Source organism: Neomonachus schauinslandi, chromosome 1 (assembly GCF_002201575.2).
Source record: "Neomonachus schauinslandi chromosome 1, ASM220157v2, whole genome shotgun sequence".
Taxonomy (NCBI): domain Eukaryota; kingdom Metazoa; phylum Chordata; class Mammalia; order Carnivora; family Phocidae; genus Neomonachus; species Neomonachus schauinslandi.
The window spans coordinates 127,981,451-127,998,941 of record NC_058403.1 but is presented as its reverse complement, the minus strand read 5'-3'; the positions used below and the strand labels follow the sequence as shown (position 1 = coordinate 127,998,941).

The 17,491-nt window shown below is 37.3% G+C and overlaps 1 protein-coding gene across 1 annotated transcript in view; it reads right to left on the bottom strand.

The window, feature by feature from the left end:
- PIK3R4 (phosphoinositide-3-kinase regulatory subunit 4) overlaps nucleotides 1-17,491 on the bottom strand; it is an 83,868-nt gene that overhangs the window by 9,168 nt on the left and 57,209 nt on the right. Inside the window, exon 14 of the mRNA XM_021678899.2 lies at nucleotides 6,509-6,673. Coding sequence (XP_021534574.1) covers nucleotides 6,509-6,673 — 165 coding nt within the window. The remainder of the gene's footprint in view (nucleotides 1-6,508; nucleotides 6,674-17,491) is intronic.

The following is a 17,491-nucleotide window of genomic DNA, read 5'->3' as shown; positions in this document are numbered from 1 at the left end:
TGTTCCAGGATCCAAAACAAGATACCATATAGCATTTAGTTGTCACGTCTCTTTCTATCTGACCCTAGCCTTTGATTGTCTTTCATGATTGTGACATTTTTCAAGACTACTGGTTATTTTATAGAATGTCCCTCCATTTGGGTTTGCCCATGTGTTCTCAATCAGTTTATGCCTTACTGGAAGACCACGAAATAAAATCCTTCTCCGTGCATTTATGAGGAGGTACCTGATATTAATTAGAACATATTAGTGGTGATGTTAACCTTAATCATCTGGCTAAGGTAGTGTCTACCAAGATTTTCCACTGTAAAATTATTTTTCCATTTATAACTACTCAATCTTTAGGGCAAATACTTTTGAGACCATATAAAAATCCCGTTTCTGCTTAAAGTTTTGTCAACATATTTTAGGATCCTTTGATAGATCATAGGTGTGGTGTTCTAATGGTCACTATTTCCCTCATTCCTTCTATACTTAGTGATCAGAATTTTTCTATAAAGAAGAATTGTCACTTCATCCCCCATTAATTTTACTTATTCATTTACTTATTTATATCAGTATGGACTCATGGATATTTATTTTATTCTCTGAGTTGTAATAGTATTATTATTGTTTTGTTGCTCAAGTTGTTCCAACTTTGGCCACAGAAAGCTCTCTCAGGTTGGCTCCAATGCCCTTTCAATATGCTTTTTTGAACCACTTCCTAACTTTCTGGCATCACAATATACTCAAGACTCATCTTGTATTTTCACTGCCCAGCCCTGGAATCGACCAGTTCTCCAAGGAGCCCTGGTTCCTTTTATGGGAGAATGGTATTTAAAGATTTATTTATTTATTAGAGAGAGAGAGAAGAGAATATCGAGCATCCTGCTGAGCGCAGAGCCTGACACAAGGCTCAATCCCATGACCCTGAGAATCATTACCTGAGCCGAAATCAAGAGTCAGATGCTCAACCGACTAAGCCACCCAGATGCCTGGGAGAATGGTGTTTAAAAACCAAAGTCTGTGTGTGCTAAGTGTTCATTGCTATGGGGGGGCTGTCCCTGCTCCAGTCCCTCTCAATGGCCAGAGCTAGAAAATATAGATACAATGGGCACCTGGGTGGCTCAGTCGTTAAGCGCCTGCCTTCGGCTCAGGTCATGATCCCAGGGTCCTGGGATCGAGTCCCACGTCGGGCTCCCTGCTCGGCAGGAAGCCTGCTTCCCCTCTCCCACTCCCCCTGCTTGTGTTCCTGCTCTTGCCATCTCTCTCTCTCTGTCAAATAAATAAATAAAATCTTAAAAAAAAAAAAAAGAAAATATAGATACGACACCTGATGCCTACACATATTATCTGTACTTCAGTATCTTTTTATGTGTATGTGTGCATATGTATACAAACATACACATATATACATATGCATATACATGTATCATGAGTCCATATTGATACTGAGTCCATACTGATATCTATCCAGCACCAGGGTTCATTCTAGCCATCCCCTTTTCATATATTTTTTTTTAAAGATTTTATTTATTTATTTGACAGAGAGAGACACAGCGAGAGAGGGAACACAAGCAGGGGGAGTGGGAGAGGGAGAAGCAGGCTTCCTGCCGAGCAGGGAGCCCGACGCGGGGCTTGATCCCAGGACCCTGGGATCATGACCTGAGCCGAAGGCAGACACTTAAAAACTGAGCCACCCAGGCGCCCCTCCCTTTTCATATTTGTAATATGAATTCCTTCTTTCTTCAGCAGTGAGAAACCTGGCTCTCATTACCTACATATTTACCTATTGTTCAACCTTAGTATACAATTAAAGTGGTTTTGGAATTGATAAACCATATTCCTGTGAAAAACCACCAACTAGAACACAGTGTTTGAGTTCAGTTCCTTCTGTCATTTGCCTTGCAGTGTCCAACTAAACCACTGTGTTCCAAAGGTATTAGGTTGGCTCCTTTATTGCCCACACTCTTCAATGTGACTATATGCTTCATCTATAATAATATAGCATATATAATTATATATTATATATATATACTATAATAAGTAGACTGATTTTAGACTGCATTCTACCTTTCATCCTGTATCTGGGTTGATTTTTTTTTTAACTTAGAGTAAAAGTCACTCTTTGTGGTATACAGTTCTGTGCGTTATGACAGATGCACAACCATGGATCTTCTAACACAGAACCACACAGAACAAGTCCACACCCCAAAAGTTATCTTGTGCAGCCCTTTGTAGTCAACTCCTACTCCATCCCCAACCTGTGACTACCACTGATCTCAATTCCTCCCTACAATTTTATGTTTTCCAGAATGTCACACAGTTGAAAACATACAATAAATCGCCTTTTAGGTCTGACTTCTTTTGTTAGCAAAAAGGATTTAGGATTCATTGGTTGTTGCATTAATCAATAGTTTATTCCTTTCATTACTGACAATAAAAGTAATAAAATAACACTGATTCCTTTTTATGTACTATTCCATTATGATGGGTATGCCTATTTTTTTTTCAAGCTGAGGCATTTTTAAACTAAAAAGAATTCATAAACATATTGGCCAGCCTCCCTGATCAGTATATATCATGCTTTTGCAGCACACATTATTTTAGTTTTAGCTCTTGGATCAAGAGTCAGCAAACATTTTCTGTAACAAGCCAGAGAGTAAATATTTTAGGCTTTGCAAGTCACATATCTCTATTGCATATTCATTTTTTTACAATCTTTTAAAAATGCAAAAATCATTCTTAGCTTATGGGCCACACTGCAGGCTATAGTTTGCTGGCCTCTGTGTCTTAGATAAACAACTATATTTACAAACATTCTAATACTGACTGTATTTCCCCTAGAGGGACGATGAAAAGTCCAAATGCCAAATAAAATGTGAAAAGGTGCTATAAATTCTAATTATTAAGAGGCATGACAAATTACTAGAACTCATACAGCAATTCAGTAATGTGGCAGGATACAAAATCAATGCACAGAAATCAGTTGCTTTCTTATACACTAACAACGCAACTGTAGAAAGAGAAATTAAGAGAAACGATTCCATTTACAATAGCACCAAAAAACATAAGATACCTCGGAATAAACCTAACCAAAGAGGTAAAGGATCTATACTCTAGGAACTACAAAACACTCATGAAAGAAATTGAAGAAGACACAAAAAGATGGAAAAATATTCCATGCTCATGGATTGGAAGAATAAACATTGTTAAAATGTCTATGCTACCCAGAGCAATCTATACATTCAATGTCATCCCGATCAAAATTCCAATGACATTTTTCAAAGTGCTGGAACAAACAATCCTAAAATTTGTATGGAATCAGAAAAGACCCCGAATCACCAAGGAAATGTTGAAAAAGGAAAACAAAGCTGGGAGCATCACGTTGCCCGATTTCAAGCTATATTACAAAGCAGTGATCACCAAGACAGCATGGTACTGGCACAAAAACAGACAGATAGACCAACAGAACAGAAGAGAGAACCCAGGTATGGACCCTCCACTCTATGGTCAAATAATCTTTGACAAAGCAGGAAAAAACATGCAATGGAAAAAAGACAGTCTCTTCAATAAATGGTGCTGGGAAAATTGGACAGCCACATGCAAAAGAATGAAACTCGACCATTCTCTAACACCATTCACAAAGATAAAGTGGATGAAAGACCTCAATGTGAGACAGGACTCCAGGGCGCCTGGGTGGCTCAGTTGGTTAAGCGACTGCCTTCGGCTCAGGTCATGATCCTGGAGTCCCGGGATCGAGTCCCGCATCGGGCTCCCTGCTCAGCAGGGAGTCTGCTTCTCCCTCTGACCCTCCCCCCTCTCATGTGCTCTCTCTCTCCTCTCATCCTCTCTCTCAAATAAATAAATAAAATCTTAAAAAAAAAGAGACAGGACTCCATCCAAATCCTAGAGGAGAACATAGGCAGTAACCTCTTTGACATCGCCCACAGCAACTTCTTTCAAGATACATCTCCAAAAGCTAGTGAAACAAAAGCAAAAATGAACTTTTGGGACTTCATCAAGATCAAAAGCTTCTGCACAGCAAAGGAAACAGTCAACAAAACAAAGAGGCAACCCACAGAATGGGAGAAGATATTTGCAAATGACACTACAGATAAAGGGCTGGTATCCAAGATCTATAAAGAACTTCTCAAACTCAACACCCAAAAAACAAATAATCAAGTCAAAAAGTGGGCAGAAGATATGAAAAGACACTTCTCTGAAGAAGACATACAAATGGCTAACAGAGACATGAAAAAATGTTCATCATCATTAGCCATCAGGGAAATTCAAATCAAAGCCACACTGAGATACCACCTTATACCAGTTAGAATGGCAAAAATGGACAGGGAAAGAAACAACAAATGTTGGAGAGGTTGTGGAGAAAGGGGAACCCTCTTACACTGTTGGTGGGAATGCAAGCTGGTACAGCCACTTTGGAAAACAGTGTGGAGGTTCCTCAAAAATTTAAAAATAGAGCTACCCTATGACCCAGCAATTGCACTCCTGGGTATTTACCCCAAAGACACAGATGTAGTGAAAAGAAGGGCCACATGCACCCCAATGTTCATAGCAGCAATGTCCGCAATAGCCAAACTGTGGAAAGAGGCGAGATGCCCTTCAACAGATGAATGGATAAAGAAGATGTGGTCCATATATGCAATGGAATATTACTCAGCCATCAGAAAGGATGAATACCCAAATTTTACATCAACATGGATGGGACTGGAGGAGATTATGCTCAGGGAAATAAGTCAAGCAGAGAAAGTCAATTATCATATGGTTTCACTTATTTGTGGAACATAAGGAATAGCATGGAGGACATTAGGAGAAGAAAGGGAAAAATGAAGGGGGTTGGGAATCGGAGGGAGAGATGACCCATGAGAGACTATGGACTCTGAGAAACAAACAGGGTTTTAGAGGGGAGGGGGGTGAGTGGTGGCTTAGCCCGGTGATGGGTATTAAGGAGGGCACGTACTGCACGGAGCACTGGGTGTTATACGAAAACAATGGATCATGGATCATCACATCAAAAACCAATGATGTATTGTATGGTGACTAACATAACATAATAAAATTAAAAAAAAAAAAAAGAGGCATTACAACAGTTGATCCGACCGAATGAAGCGAACTTAAAAAAGACTCAGGCAAGGTTTCTTTGGAGCAACTGCTATCAGATAGAGTGAAATCTAGAGTGAAAAACTGTGCTGGCACAATCTCGCAATCTACAAAGTCATGTTTGCTTAGGGTAAAGACAGTAACATTCACAGTACAAAGTGCTATCAGCTATGAGGTACCCATGGGAGGAATGTGCACGTCTATGTGTGTGTCCAATCTGCCAACAGCTGTTGGTTAAGTTCCACGGAACTCAACAGTTATACTGTTCTACAATCATCCTCTGCTGAAACAACTGTAAAGAAAACCAGCAGGTATTCTTTAGTTAAAAACAATATATAATATGTCCTAAACAAAAGCTGCCCAAATCTGTTCAGTGAATGTGTTAAACATAACGCATATTTTTAATTGTAAAGGCAAAACAAAATTACAAACAAGCAATTAAATAATATAAACAATATAATCCTAGATGATCCAACATACAGCATCCTTTCCTTCCTTAGCTACCCCAACCGCCGTGTCCTATAATCCACGAAAGTATACAAATCCACTCATTCAGCTTTCCTCCTGTGGGATCTACCCCCTCTGCCTGCCATGCCCTTCTCGACCACCCTGCTTTGGCTAGCTAACTCACATCTGGTCTCCCCTCCTCCAGGCCTTCTTCCCTATCCCCTGCAAGCTGGTTACCCCTGTCCCTGTAACATGGGCACATTATCACACTGCAACTGAAATCATCTGTTAACTGGTCTGCTTCATCCCTTAGACTGTAGTGTCTTAGAGAGCTTAACATACCTTATTTGTATTTGGAATCCTCGGTGTGTAGCACATACTGGTCAATTGAAAACTTGTTCTGCTTTATCTTTAAATGTCTTACCCTGTGTTTAAAATCTGTGGGTAACCACAATTTGTAAGAAGTGAAGGAAATTCTTAAATAAAACCAGCCAGTATTCTGTTTTACAATGATAAGCAAATCATTTGACTAAAAGCAGCACTCCATGTTCCCATCAACTTCAGACGTTTTAATGCCAAGTGACAAAATGCTGACATTTTGAGTTTTCTTTAATGAAGAACATTCACATTCTCAAAATCAGCAAGCCAGAGTTGTGCTTTTCACAGCTGAGACAGAAGATGCAACTGATAATTAGGTTATTCAAACAGATTCCAGACTGGGATGAGCTGCAAGTTCAAAGTCACCCTTCTGACCTTTTGGAGGAAAGATATGCAGACATAGCTTTCTGAAACTAACTGCATGTGACAAATTTGAGCTGAAAACACAGTTTTATTTATTTTATGTGCTAAAAAAAGAAGTACAATCTAATAGGCCCTCAGTTGATCCAAACTACACTGGCGAGGTAGGATTAAATTACCCTAGTGTGCTAAATGCAGTTTAAAAAACACAAAAGATAGATACCTGCTTTGCAGAGGCTGAATCTTAGGAGACTTGGGCAGCTTAGAAGCTTCAATCGCAAGAAGCTGGACGGCACCGTTATCAGATGCAATGGCTAAGTAGTGGGACCCCTGGCAGAATGTAAGTGTCTTGACACGTCCTCCAATTCGGCTGTATGTAAGAGTAGATCTGCACGAAAGAAAACAGAATGCATTTCTGCAATGACCACAAAAGCATTACTATTGTTATCATTAAATAAATATCCACATGGCTATTAACCAACAAAATTACTACTCTGAGGTCTGTTTCACCTCCTTGTTCTAACAAACCTTAGAATCCTGCTCAAAAGCACTGGCACAAAATCAACTTTTCTTATATTTTCAAATGGCCATCCCCACACACTTCTATCACAGAAAGACTGTCCATCCTCCTTTCCAACTGGAGCTCCCCATTCTGTTCCCCTCATCCAGTTCTCCTTCCACTCTTGCAATACCTTAAGCCCTATTCTTGCACCCTTCAGTAATTCTGTAATTCCTAGGATGCAGCCTGATCACAGCAGGAAAAGCACTGGCTTTGGAGTGAAAGACCCGAGTTCCAGTACTGACCACCCATATGACCTTGGTCAAGCCACGTACCCTGCTGTGTATCAGTTTACTCATCTACAAAACAGGACTGCCCTAACTTCTCTACTTGGAACACAGTGAAGCTCAAATAATATGTAAATAATAAAATACTCATAAATGCAAAATATTTATTATAATATTCGGTCTCTCCCACACACATGCTGACCTCTCAAGCTGTCTACTTCCCTTTCTCAAATTCACTGCCAAACTTCTTGAATACATGAATTACACATGGTGCCTCCTATGATCACCAATTCCCTCTTTCAATACCTTCAGTACCTCCTTCATAAGGTGCATATTCATCATTCTATGGGGCCATACTTCTGAAAGATCACAAGCCCCTAATCACCAAATTTATTCATCTCCATCTTTTCTGTTTCATTTTATTATACAGGCTAATACATACTACAAAATATTATTAAAACTATAGAAAAGAATATGGAAAAGTAAAAACATTTATAATTCTATTACCCAGAAACACTATTTACATTTTGTTATAGAACAAAGGGTTTTCTAGCATAATATATTCATATTTGCTTTTTAAATAAATATGGAATGATATGTTGTATTTTCTTTTTATTAATCATTACTCTCTAGTTCACTTTTTCTTAATCACAGCTTTGTTGGGACACAATACCATAACGTATAATATTTTAAAGTGTATAATTCCATGATTTTTAGTATGTTAACAGAATTCTGCATAGATCACCGGTATCTAATTCTACATTTTCATCATTCCTAAGAAACCCAAAAAAGAAACCTACCTCACATTCATTAGCATTCACTCCTCATTTTCCTCTCCTGACAGCCCCTGGAAACAAATTTTCTTAAGTTTTCTATGAATTTGCCTATTCTGGAGATTTCATATGAACACAGTCATATATGTTGCCTTTTGTATCTGGCTTCTTTCACCTAACATAGTGTTTTCAAGGTTCATCCATTCCTTTTTATAGCCAAGTATTACTCCATTCGAGGAAATACCACATTTTCTTTATCCATTCATCAGCTGATGAACATTTGTTTCTGCCTTTTAGCTATTATGAATAATGCTGCTGTAAATATTTGTGTATAAGTCTTTCGACACACTTCTCAAACATAGTGCCTACAGGGACCCAACCAGTATGGTAGATGAGTAAAAAGAACGAGGCACAAGGCACTGGGAGAGAAAGGAATACCAGTATTGCAGGGTCTCTTGCATTTGTTCGCTCTCTCTCTCTCCTTCTCTTTTAATACTGAGATATAATTTACCTATCATGAAATTCACTCTTTTAAAGAGATAGTGTAGTCACTAAGTTTTGTAACCATTACCTTTATGTAATTCAAGAACCTTTACATCACCCCAAAAAGAAACCCCATATACATCAGCAGTCACTCCCCAATCCTCTGTTCCCCCCAGCTCCTGACAATTATAGATGGTCCTTGACTTACATTTTTCAACTTTATGATGGTATGAAAGCAACAGGCATTCAGTTGAAACGTACTTCAAACTTTAATTTGATCTTCTCCTTGCTAGGACACGCCATACAATCTACTCATAATGCTCACCAGCGGCAGTGAGCCACAACTCCCAGGCAGCCATGTGATCACAAGGGTAAAAAACCAACATATGTACAACCATTATGAACCATTCTGTTTTTCTTTCGGTATTCAACAAATTACATAAGATATTCAATGCTTTATTATAAAATAGGCCTTGTGTTAAATGATTTTGCCCAACTGTAGGCTAATGTAGGCTAAGCACATTGAAGGTGTGCTAGGCTAAGCTATGATGTTTGGTAGGTTGGGTGTATTGAATGCATTTTTGACTTAACGGTATTTTCAACGTATGATGGTTTTATCACAACATAACCCCATCATAAATCAAGGAAGATCTGTATGCCAGCTGGCCTTTGAATCAGTCTTCTTTCACTTAGCATGTTTTCAAGGTTTATCCATGTTGTAGCATGTGCATTTCATTCTTTTTTGTGGCTAAATATTCCATTGTATACAGGATACACATTTTGTTTCTCCATTCAACAGCTTACAGACATTGTGGTTTCCACTTTGGGGCTATTATGAATAATGCTGCTGTGAACACGTGTGTATAGATTTTTGTGTGAACAAATGTTTTCAACTGTCTTCGGTTTATACCTACGAGTGGAATTGAGGGGTCATTATTAGGTAACTCTTGTGTTTAGCATTTGAGAAACTGCCAAACTTTTCCACAGTTACTGCACCATTTTACATTCCTACCAGCAACATATAAAGGTACCATTTTCTCCACATCCTCTCCAGCACTTGTTATTGTCTTTTTGATTACAGCCATTCTAGTGGGTGTGAAATGGTATTTCACTATGGTTTTAATTTGCATTTCCCTTGTGACTAATCATGTGGAGCAGCTTTCTGTATATTTATTGGTCCTATTTGGAGGAACATCTATTTGAATCCACTATTTTTTAATTGTCCTTTTATTCTTGAATTGAAAAAGTGTGTGTGTGTGTGTGTGTGTATTATATTTATAAGTATTTCTCTGGTTCTGGGGGTTGTCCTTGCACTTTTTTGACAATGTCCTTTGAAGCACAAATGTTTGTAATTTTGATGAAGTCTCACTTGTCTATTTTTTCTTTTGTCACATATGCTCTTGAGATTATGTTTTAGAAACTCTTGCCAAAAAGCAAATCTGGAAGTGTGAGTTCTCCATCTTGGTTCTTTCAAGAGTATTTTGGCTATTTAAGTCATTCGCATTTCTTTATGAATTTTAGAATCAGGATGTCAATTTCTGCAGAAATGCTGATTATTTCACAGGGATTGCATTGAATGTGTACATCAATTTGGGGAGGGCTGCTATCTTAACAATGTTAAGTATTCCATTAAATGAACACAGGATGAACATAGGATGTCTTTCCATTTATTTAGATCTTCTATAATTTTTTTCAATGATGTTTTGTGGTCTTTAATGTACTATAGTTTTCAGTACTTTTTTGATAAATTTATTCCTAAGTATTTTACTCTTTTTGATGCTATTGTAAATAGAATTGTTTTCTTAACTTCACCTTTAGATCATTCATTGTTAGCACAGAAATGCAATCGGTTTTATTGTATATACAAATACAGCATCATCTTGTATTCTGCAACTTTGCTGAACTCATTTGTTAGTTTTAAAAGGTCTTTCTTTTCATTGCTTAAGATACTCTATAAACAAAATTATGTTGTCTGCTAATTTAGTTTTACTTCTTCCCTTCTAATCTGTAGGCCTTTTATTTCTTTTCCTTATCTAACTGCCCTAAAACCTCTAGGAAGTGACAAAAGTGGACATCCTTAACTGGTTCCTCATCTTAGGGGGAAAGCTTTCATTCTTTCAACATGTCAGCTATGGGTTTTTTTTTGTAGATGTCCTTTATCAGTTCTATTACTAGTTTGTTGAATTGTTTTTAATCATAAAAGGGTGTGAGATTTTGCAAATGCTTTCTGTTGAGATGATCACTTGGTCTTTAGCTTTTGTTCTATTAATAGGATATATTCCTTGATTGATTTTCATATGCTGAACAAGGTTTGCAGTCTTGGCATAAACTGAACTTGGTCATGGCATGTAATCATTTTAATATGATGGATTCAGTTTACTAATATGTAGTTTAGGATTTTTATGCTTATATTAATTATGGGTATTGGTCTATTGTTTTCTTGTGATGTATCTGTCTGGTTACGGCATCAGGGTAATATTGGCCTTATAGAATGAGTTAGGAAATGTTCCCTCATCTGTTTTTTGGGAAGAGTTTTTGAAAGATGGGTGTTATTTCATTAACTGTTTGGTAGAATTCACCATGAGGCCCGGGCTTTTCTTTGTGGGAATTTTTTTTTTTTAATAACTAATTAAATCTTTTTGTTACAGGTCTATTCAGATTTTCTATTTCTTCCTGAGTCATTTTTTTAAAGATTTTTACTTGTTTGAGAGAGAGCAGAGAGAGAGAGAGAACAAGCAGGGGGGGAGGCGCAGAGGGAAAAGGAGAAGCAGGCTCCCCGCTGAGCAGGGAGACCCATGCGGGGCTCGATCCCAGGACCCTGGGATTATGACCTGAGCCTACGGCAGATGCTTAACCAACTGAGCCACCCAGGTGCCCCTCTTCTTGAGTCATTTTTTGACAGCTTACGTCTCCTTGGAATTTGTCCATTTCATCTAGGTTATTTGTTGACATACAATTGTTCATAGTATTTTTGTCATAATTCCTTTTATTACTTGTCATGTCAGTAGTAATACTCCTCTCTCATTCCTAATTTTAGTAATTTTAGTCCTCTCTTTTTTATATTGGTTACTGAAGAAAAAGTTTGACAATTTTGATCTTTCCAAAGAATAAACTTTTGCTTTTGTTGATTTTTCTTTATTTCCCCTTTAGTCTTTATTATGTCCTTCCTTCTACTTGCTTTGGGTTTACTTTGCTCTTCTTTTACTTAGTTTCCTAAGGTGAAGGCTAAGTTAATTGATTTAAGATCTTTCTTTTTAAATATAGATTTTTACAGCTATAAATTACTCTCTAAACACTCCTTTAGCTGCATTCCATAAGTTTTGGCATGTTGTGTTTTCATTTTCATGAACCACTGGTTATTTAGCCATGTGGTGTTTAATCTCTACGTATTTGTCCATTTCTCAAACCTGTTACTGATATCTAGTTTCATTCCACTGTGGTTAGAGAACATACATGTTGATGTTTCAAGCTTTTAAATTTACTGGGCTTGCTCTATGGCCTCATATATGGTTTAATCTGGAAAGTGTTCCATGTTCACTTGAAAAGAATTTGTATTCTGCTACTGTTGGGTGGGGTGTTCTATTAAAATCTTTAGATCTGGTTAGTTTGTAGTATTGATCAAATCTTCTACTTCCTTTGTTGACCTTATGCCTACTTGTTCGATCCATACTGAAAGCAGAGTATTAAAGTCTCAACTACTGTTGAATTATCTTACTTCTGCCTTCAATTCTGTCAGTTTTTGCTTCATTTGGGGGATGTGTTATCAGGTGCACATGTTTGCAATTGTTATGTTTTCCTGATGCACTGACTCTTCTATCATTATAAAATGTCCTTATTTATCTGTAGTAGCAATTTTTGTCTTAAAGTTTATTTTGTCCAATATTAATATAACTGCTCCAGCTCTCTTTTAGGTACTGTTTACACGGTGTATCCTTTTACTTTCAACCAATTTGTGTCTTTGAATCTAAAGTGCATCTCTTGGACATGGGACATAGCAACATTTTTCTAGCTATGTCTCCTGAGGCAAGGGATACAAAAGCAAAAATAAACTACGGGGAGTACTTCTAATAAAAAGAATCTGCATAGCAAAGGAAACAATCAACAAAACTAAAAGACAATCTACTGAATGGGAGAAGACATTTGCGGGGCGCCTGGGTGGCTCAGTCGTTAAGCGTCTGCCTTCAGCTCAGGTCATGATCCCAGGGTCCTGGGATCATGCCCCACATCGGGCTCGCTGCTCCGTGGGAGGCCTGCTTCTCCCTCTCCCTCTGCCCCTGCTTGTGTTCCCTCTCTCGCTGTTTCTGTCAAATAAATAAATAAAATCTTTAAAAAAAATTTAAAAAAAAGATACTTGTAAATGACGTATCTGATAAAAGGTTAGTATCCAGAATATATAAAGAACTTATACAATACCAAAAACACAAATAATCCAGTTAAAAAAGACATACAGATGGCCAACAAACACATGAAAAGATGTTCAACATAACTCATCATCAGGGAAATGCAAATCAAAACCACTATGAGATATCACCTCATACCTGTCAGAATGCCTAAAATCAAAAACACAAGAAACAAGTGTTGGTGAAGAAGTGGAGAAAAAGGAACCCTCATACACTGTTGGTGGGAATACAAACTGGTGCAGCCACTGTGAAAACCAGTATGGAAGTTCCTCAAAAAAAACTAAAACCCTATGCTCCAGAAATTGCACTACTGGGTATTTACCCAAAGAATATGAAAACACTAATTCAAAAAGATATATACACCCCTATGTTTAATGCAGCATTATTTACAATAGCCAAAATATAGAAGTAGCCCAAGTGTCCACTGACAGATGAATGGATAAAGATGTGGTATATATACACAATGGACTATTACTCATTTCAAAGAATGAAATCTTGCCATTTGCAACAATATAGATGGATCTAAAGAGTACAATGCTAAGTGAAATAAGCCAGTCAGAGAAAGATAAATCCCATATGATTTCATTCATATGTGTAATTTAAAGAAACAAAAGAAATGAACAAAGAAAAAAAGGAGACAAACCAAAAAACAGACTCTTAACTACAGAGAACTGATGGTTACCAGAGGGAGGTGGGTGGGGGTGATGGATGAAATAGGTGAAGGGGATTAAAAGTACATTTGTCACGATGAGCACTGAGTAATGTATAGAATTATTGAATCACTGTATTGTACACCTGAAACTAAGATAACACTGTATGTTTACTGGAATTAAAAATTTTTTAACTGAATAAATAAAGTGTGTCTCTTATAGACAGCACATAGTCATATCATGTTTTTTCATACTTTCTGCCAACTCTGCCTTTTGATTACATTTATATGATTACCAATAAGGTAGGACTTATGTTTGACATTTTGCTATTTGTTTTCTCTGCCTTGCACAGGTCTTGTTGTTATCATTGTATTCCTCCATTACTGCCTTCTTTATGTTAAAAATGTATTTTCTAGTATACCATTTTAATTCCCTTGTTGTTTCTTATACTACATGTTTTTGAAAGGTTTTTTCCAGTGGTTCCCTGGGAAATACATTTGATATCTAAAGATGATCAAATTAATACGAATTTCATTAATACACAAAAAACTTTCTCCAATCTCTCTGTTCCTTCCCTCCCTCTTCTGTACTATTATTGTCACACAAATTCTATATTTATATACTACAAGCCCATAAACACAGTTTTATAATTATTTCTTTATGTGGTCATCTTTTAAATAAGACAACGGGTAAAAAGAGTTATAAAAATAATTTTTACTGTCTTCTATATTTACTTATATATTTACCTTATCAATGTTCTTTATTTCTTCATGTGGATTCAAGTTACTGTTATACGTCCTCTTCTTTTAGCACAAAAAACACCTTTAAGTATTTCATTTAGGGAAAATCTCCTAGCAATAAATTCCATGTTTTTTAATGACCTTGGAATGTCTTAATTTCTCCTTTGTTTTTGAAGGACAATTTTGCTGGATATAGCATTATCAGTTGACCATCTTTTTCTTTCAACATTTTGAATATGTCATCTCACTGACTTCCAGTCTCCATCATTTCTAATGAAATGTCAGCTGTGAATCTTATTGAGGATCCTTGTATGAGGTAAGTCCCTTTTCTCTCACTGCTTTCAAGATTCTGTCTTTCAACAGTTTGCTTATCTTGTGTCTAGTATGGCTCTCTTTGATTTTCATCCTACTTGGAGTTCACTGAGTTTCTTAAATGTGCAGATTAATGTTTTCCACCAAATCTGGGGAGTTCTTAGCCACTGTTTCTTGAAATATTCTTTCTCCTCCTTTTTCTCTCTCTCCTCGCCTTCCGGGACTCCTACTATGTGTAGTTGGCACATTTAATGGTGTTCTACAGGCCTATGAAGCTCTGTCCATTTTTCTTTATCCTTTTTTAGTTTTTGTACCTCTGGTTGGATATCAACAGATCTATCCTCAGCTGATTTTTTTCTCTTGCCAGCTGACATCTGTTCAGCCTCTCTTATGAATTTTTCATTTATTTCACTTATTTCATTATTTCAGTTATTTTATTTTTCGACTTCAGAATTTCTATTGATCACTTCTATCTCCTTATTGATATGTATATTGGGTGAGACATTTTCTTAATTTACTTTAAATTCTTTAGACATGGTTTAATTCTTTGAAAGTATTTTTAATAGCTAATTTAAAGTCTTTGTCTAGTAAGTCCAATATCTGGGATTACTGAGGAACAGTTTCCACTCACTGACTGCTTTTTTTCCTGTATATAGACCATACTGTCACGTTTCTTTTCCTGACCTGCAATTTGTTTGTTCAAAACTAGATATTCTATGTCAGTTTTGGAAATAATATTCCAAGGTTGTTGCTGTTTATTTAGTGACTCTCCCTGGATTAATTCTCTAAAGTCCATAGTCTTTCTCACGCGTAGCCACTAAAGCCTTTGTTCAATTAACTTAGTGGTTGGCTAATGACTAGACAGACATTTCCTTACATGCCTTGAAATGATGTGTTCTAGCCTTTGTTGAGGTTCTCTGTGTTTATGGCATACCTTCAACAAAGCGTTTATAATTCTGCCTTATCTTTCATTTCCTGCTTGCACCGAGTCTCAAGGTCAGCCAGAGGCAAGAACTCAGGGTCTTCTCAGTTCTTTCTTGGGCATGCACACAACCCTATACATGCATGTGGCCTTATAGATACCCATGAATATGTCTGAACTTTCCAAAGGCCCCTACAGACATATCATTCCCTAGTTCTTCCTTGTAAGTTTTTTGTTAGCCTTCTTTAGCTACAACTGGTAATGCCACCTTAGGCTGCTGCAATGTTAAACAAACAGCATTGATAATTTCAACAAATGCCCTGTGGCCAGAGTTTTTCTCAAAGAACGGGATGAATCAGATCAAATAAAGATAGACCCCGAGGAGGAGGGAGCTTTCAGCAAACTGGCAGAAAGGTCAAATAGTGACAATTCTCTAGAAATGGGGCTTTTAGCCATTATGACCCCTCCAGTCACTACTAAGCTGCTGGTTTTCATGGTTACCACAGTTGTGGGACTGATTTTCAAAGTTACTGCACAGCGTGATAAAAGGTTGGGGGACTATCAGTTTTTAAAGCTACTGCACTGCTTGGTAAAAGGGGATAAAATTAGAGACACATGGCTCACTGTTCTAAGAGTCCGTTGATTTTCTTGAATAACACTCTTCAGACTAATGCAGGACTTAGTTAATTTCTAGAGTTCTGAAAAAAATGATTTTTTTTTAAGATTTTTTTATTTATTCATTTGAGACACAGAGATACAGACAGAGAAAGAGAGAGCATGAGCAGGGGCAGAGGCAGAGGGAGGGGGAGAAGCAGGCTCCCCGCCGAGCAGGGAGCCTGATGCGGGGCTCGATCCCAGGACCCTGGGATCATGACCTGAGCTGAAGGCAGACACTTAACCCTCTGAGCCACCCAGGCACCCCTGAAAAAGTTGATTTTAACAGTACCTACCAGTGTTCTAATATTATTAAAGAGGAGATTTTTAGAACTCCTTAGTCATTCCAAAAATAGAAACCCTATATGAGTTCTTAAACCTCCCTCTTAAACCTAATTTCTCACACAATGTATCAATATATTCTATATCAAAAAACTTATTCCCACAACATCAATTTTGTATTTGCACCAGGACTTATTATCCAATTTTACCTCTACTGCTGACCTCTGGTTTGTTTCTAATTTTTTACTATTATAAAGGAAGCCAATCTGAACAGCCCTTAAAAACTAAATCTCTGAGTTCATTCTTAGTCATTTCCTTAGGATATGGACATCCTAAATGCTTGTAATATGTATTGTCAAAAAGCCCTCCAAGGATGATGGACGTATCAATTGCATTCCACCAAAGGGCCCTGTGTGAGAATGCCCAATAGCCTTACTAGGTTTTCATGCTAGTTGGCTTTTTTATTGCATTTGAGAGCTGCCTCTAAGTTCCCTTCTTAAAACTCTTTCTTCTATTGCAGTTTAATGTAACTCAAATGGCTTCTTCTTTCTCCTTTCCTGACCACCATCTTCCTGTCCCCAAAATTCATGGTAAAGATTAAGGCCTCAGGCATCCTCAGGCCTTTTATAGGCCTTTATGCTCCCTTTTCTTCAGAGTAGCCACACCACTCAAAAACTTCAACCTCCAACACTATCAGCAACTCTAAAATATGTAACACTGTAACTTTCTTGCACACCTCTCATATTGTGTCAACTCTTCATTGAGACAAAACTCCACTGAGATGTTTTATCATCACATTCAAGAAGTACCAAATTCATCAACCTCCTCTAAAACTGAGAAGTTAAATGAGCCAAAAATAGGGTAACACAAGAAGCATATATGGAAAACGTAATTTACAATACTATAAAGGATTATGTTTTTAAAAACTTTATGTAAAAGTTTAGAAAAATAGCAATTTTTCACAGATTAGTCCCCAAGGGACAAACCAAAAGTTTAACTCAAGAAAGAAGAAAATGGCAGGGCCAAGAGCTGGGTGCCCTAATTCACAATCATATTCAATGAGAAAGTCAGGACTGGGAACTGTGGGTGGTCAGCCAACGTAACGCATAGAGGAAAAACTTCAGCAGTCAGAATATACTAGTAACATTTCCTAAGAAAATACTTTTTCTAAGTTTTGTTGCTCTTTCCCAGCCACCAGCTGCTC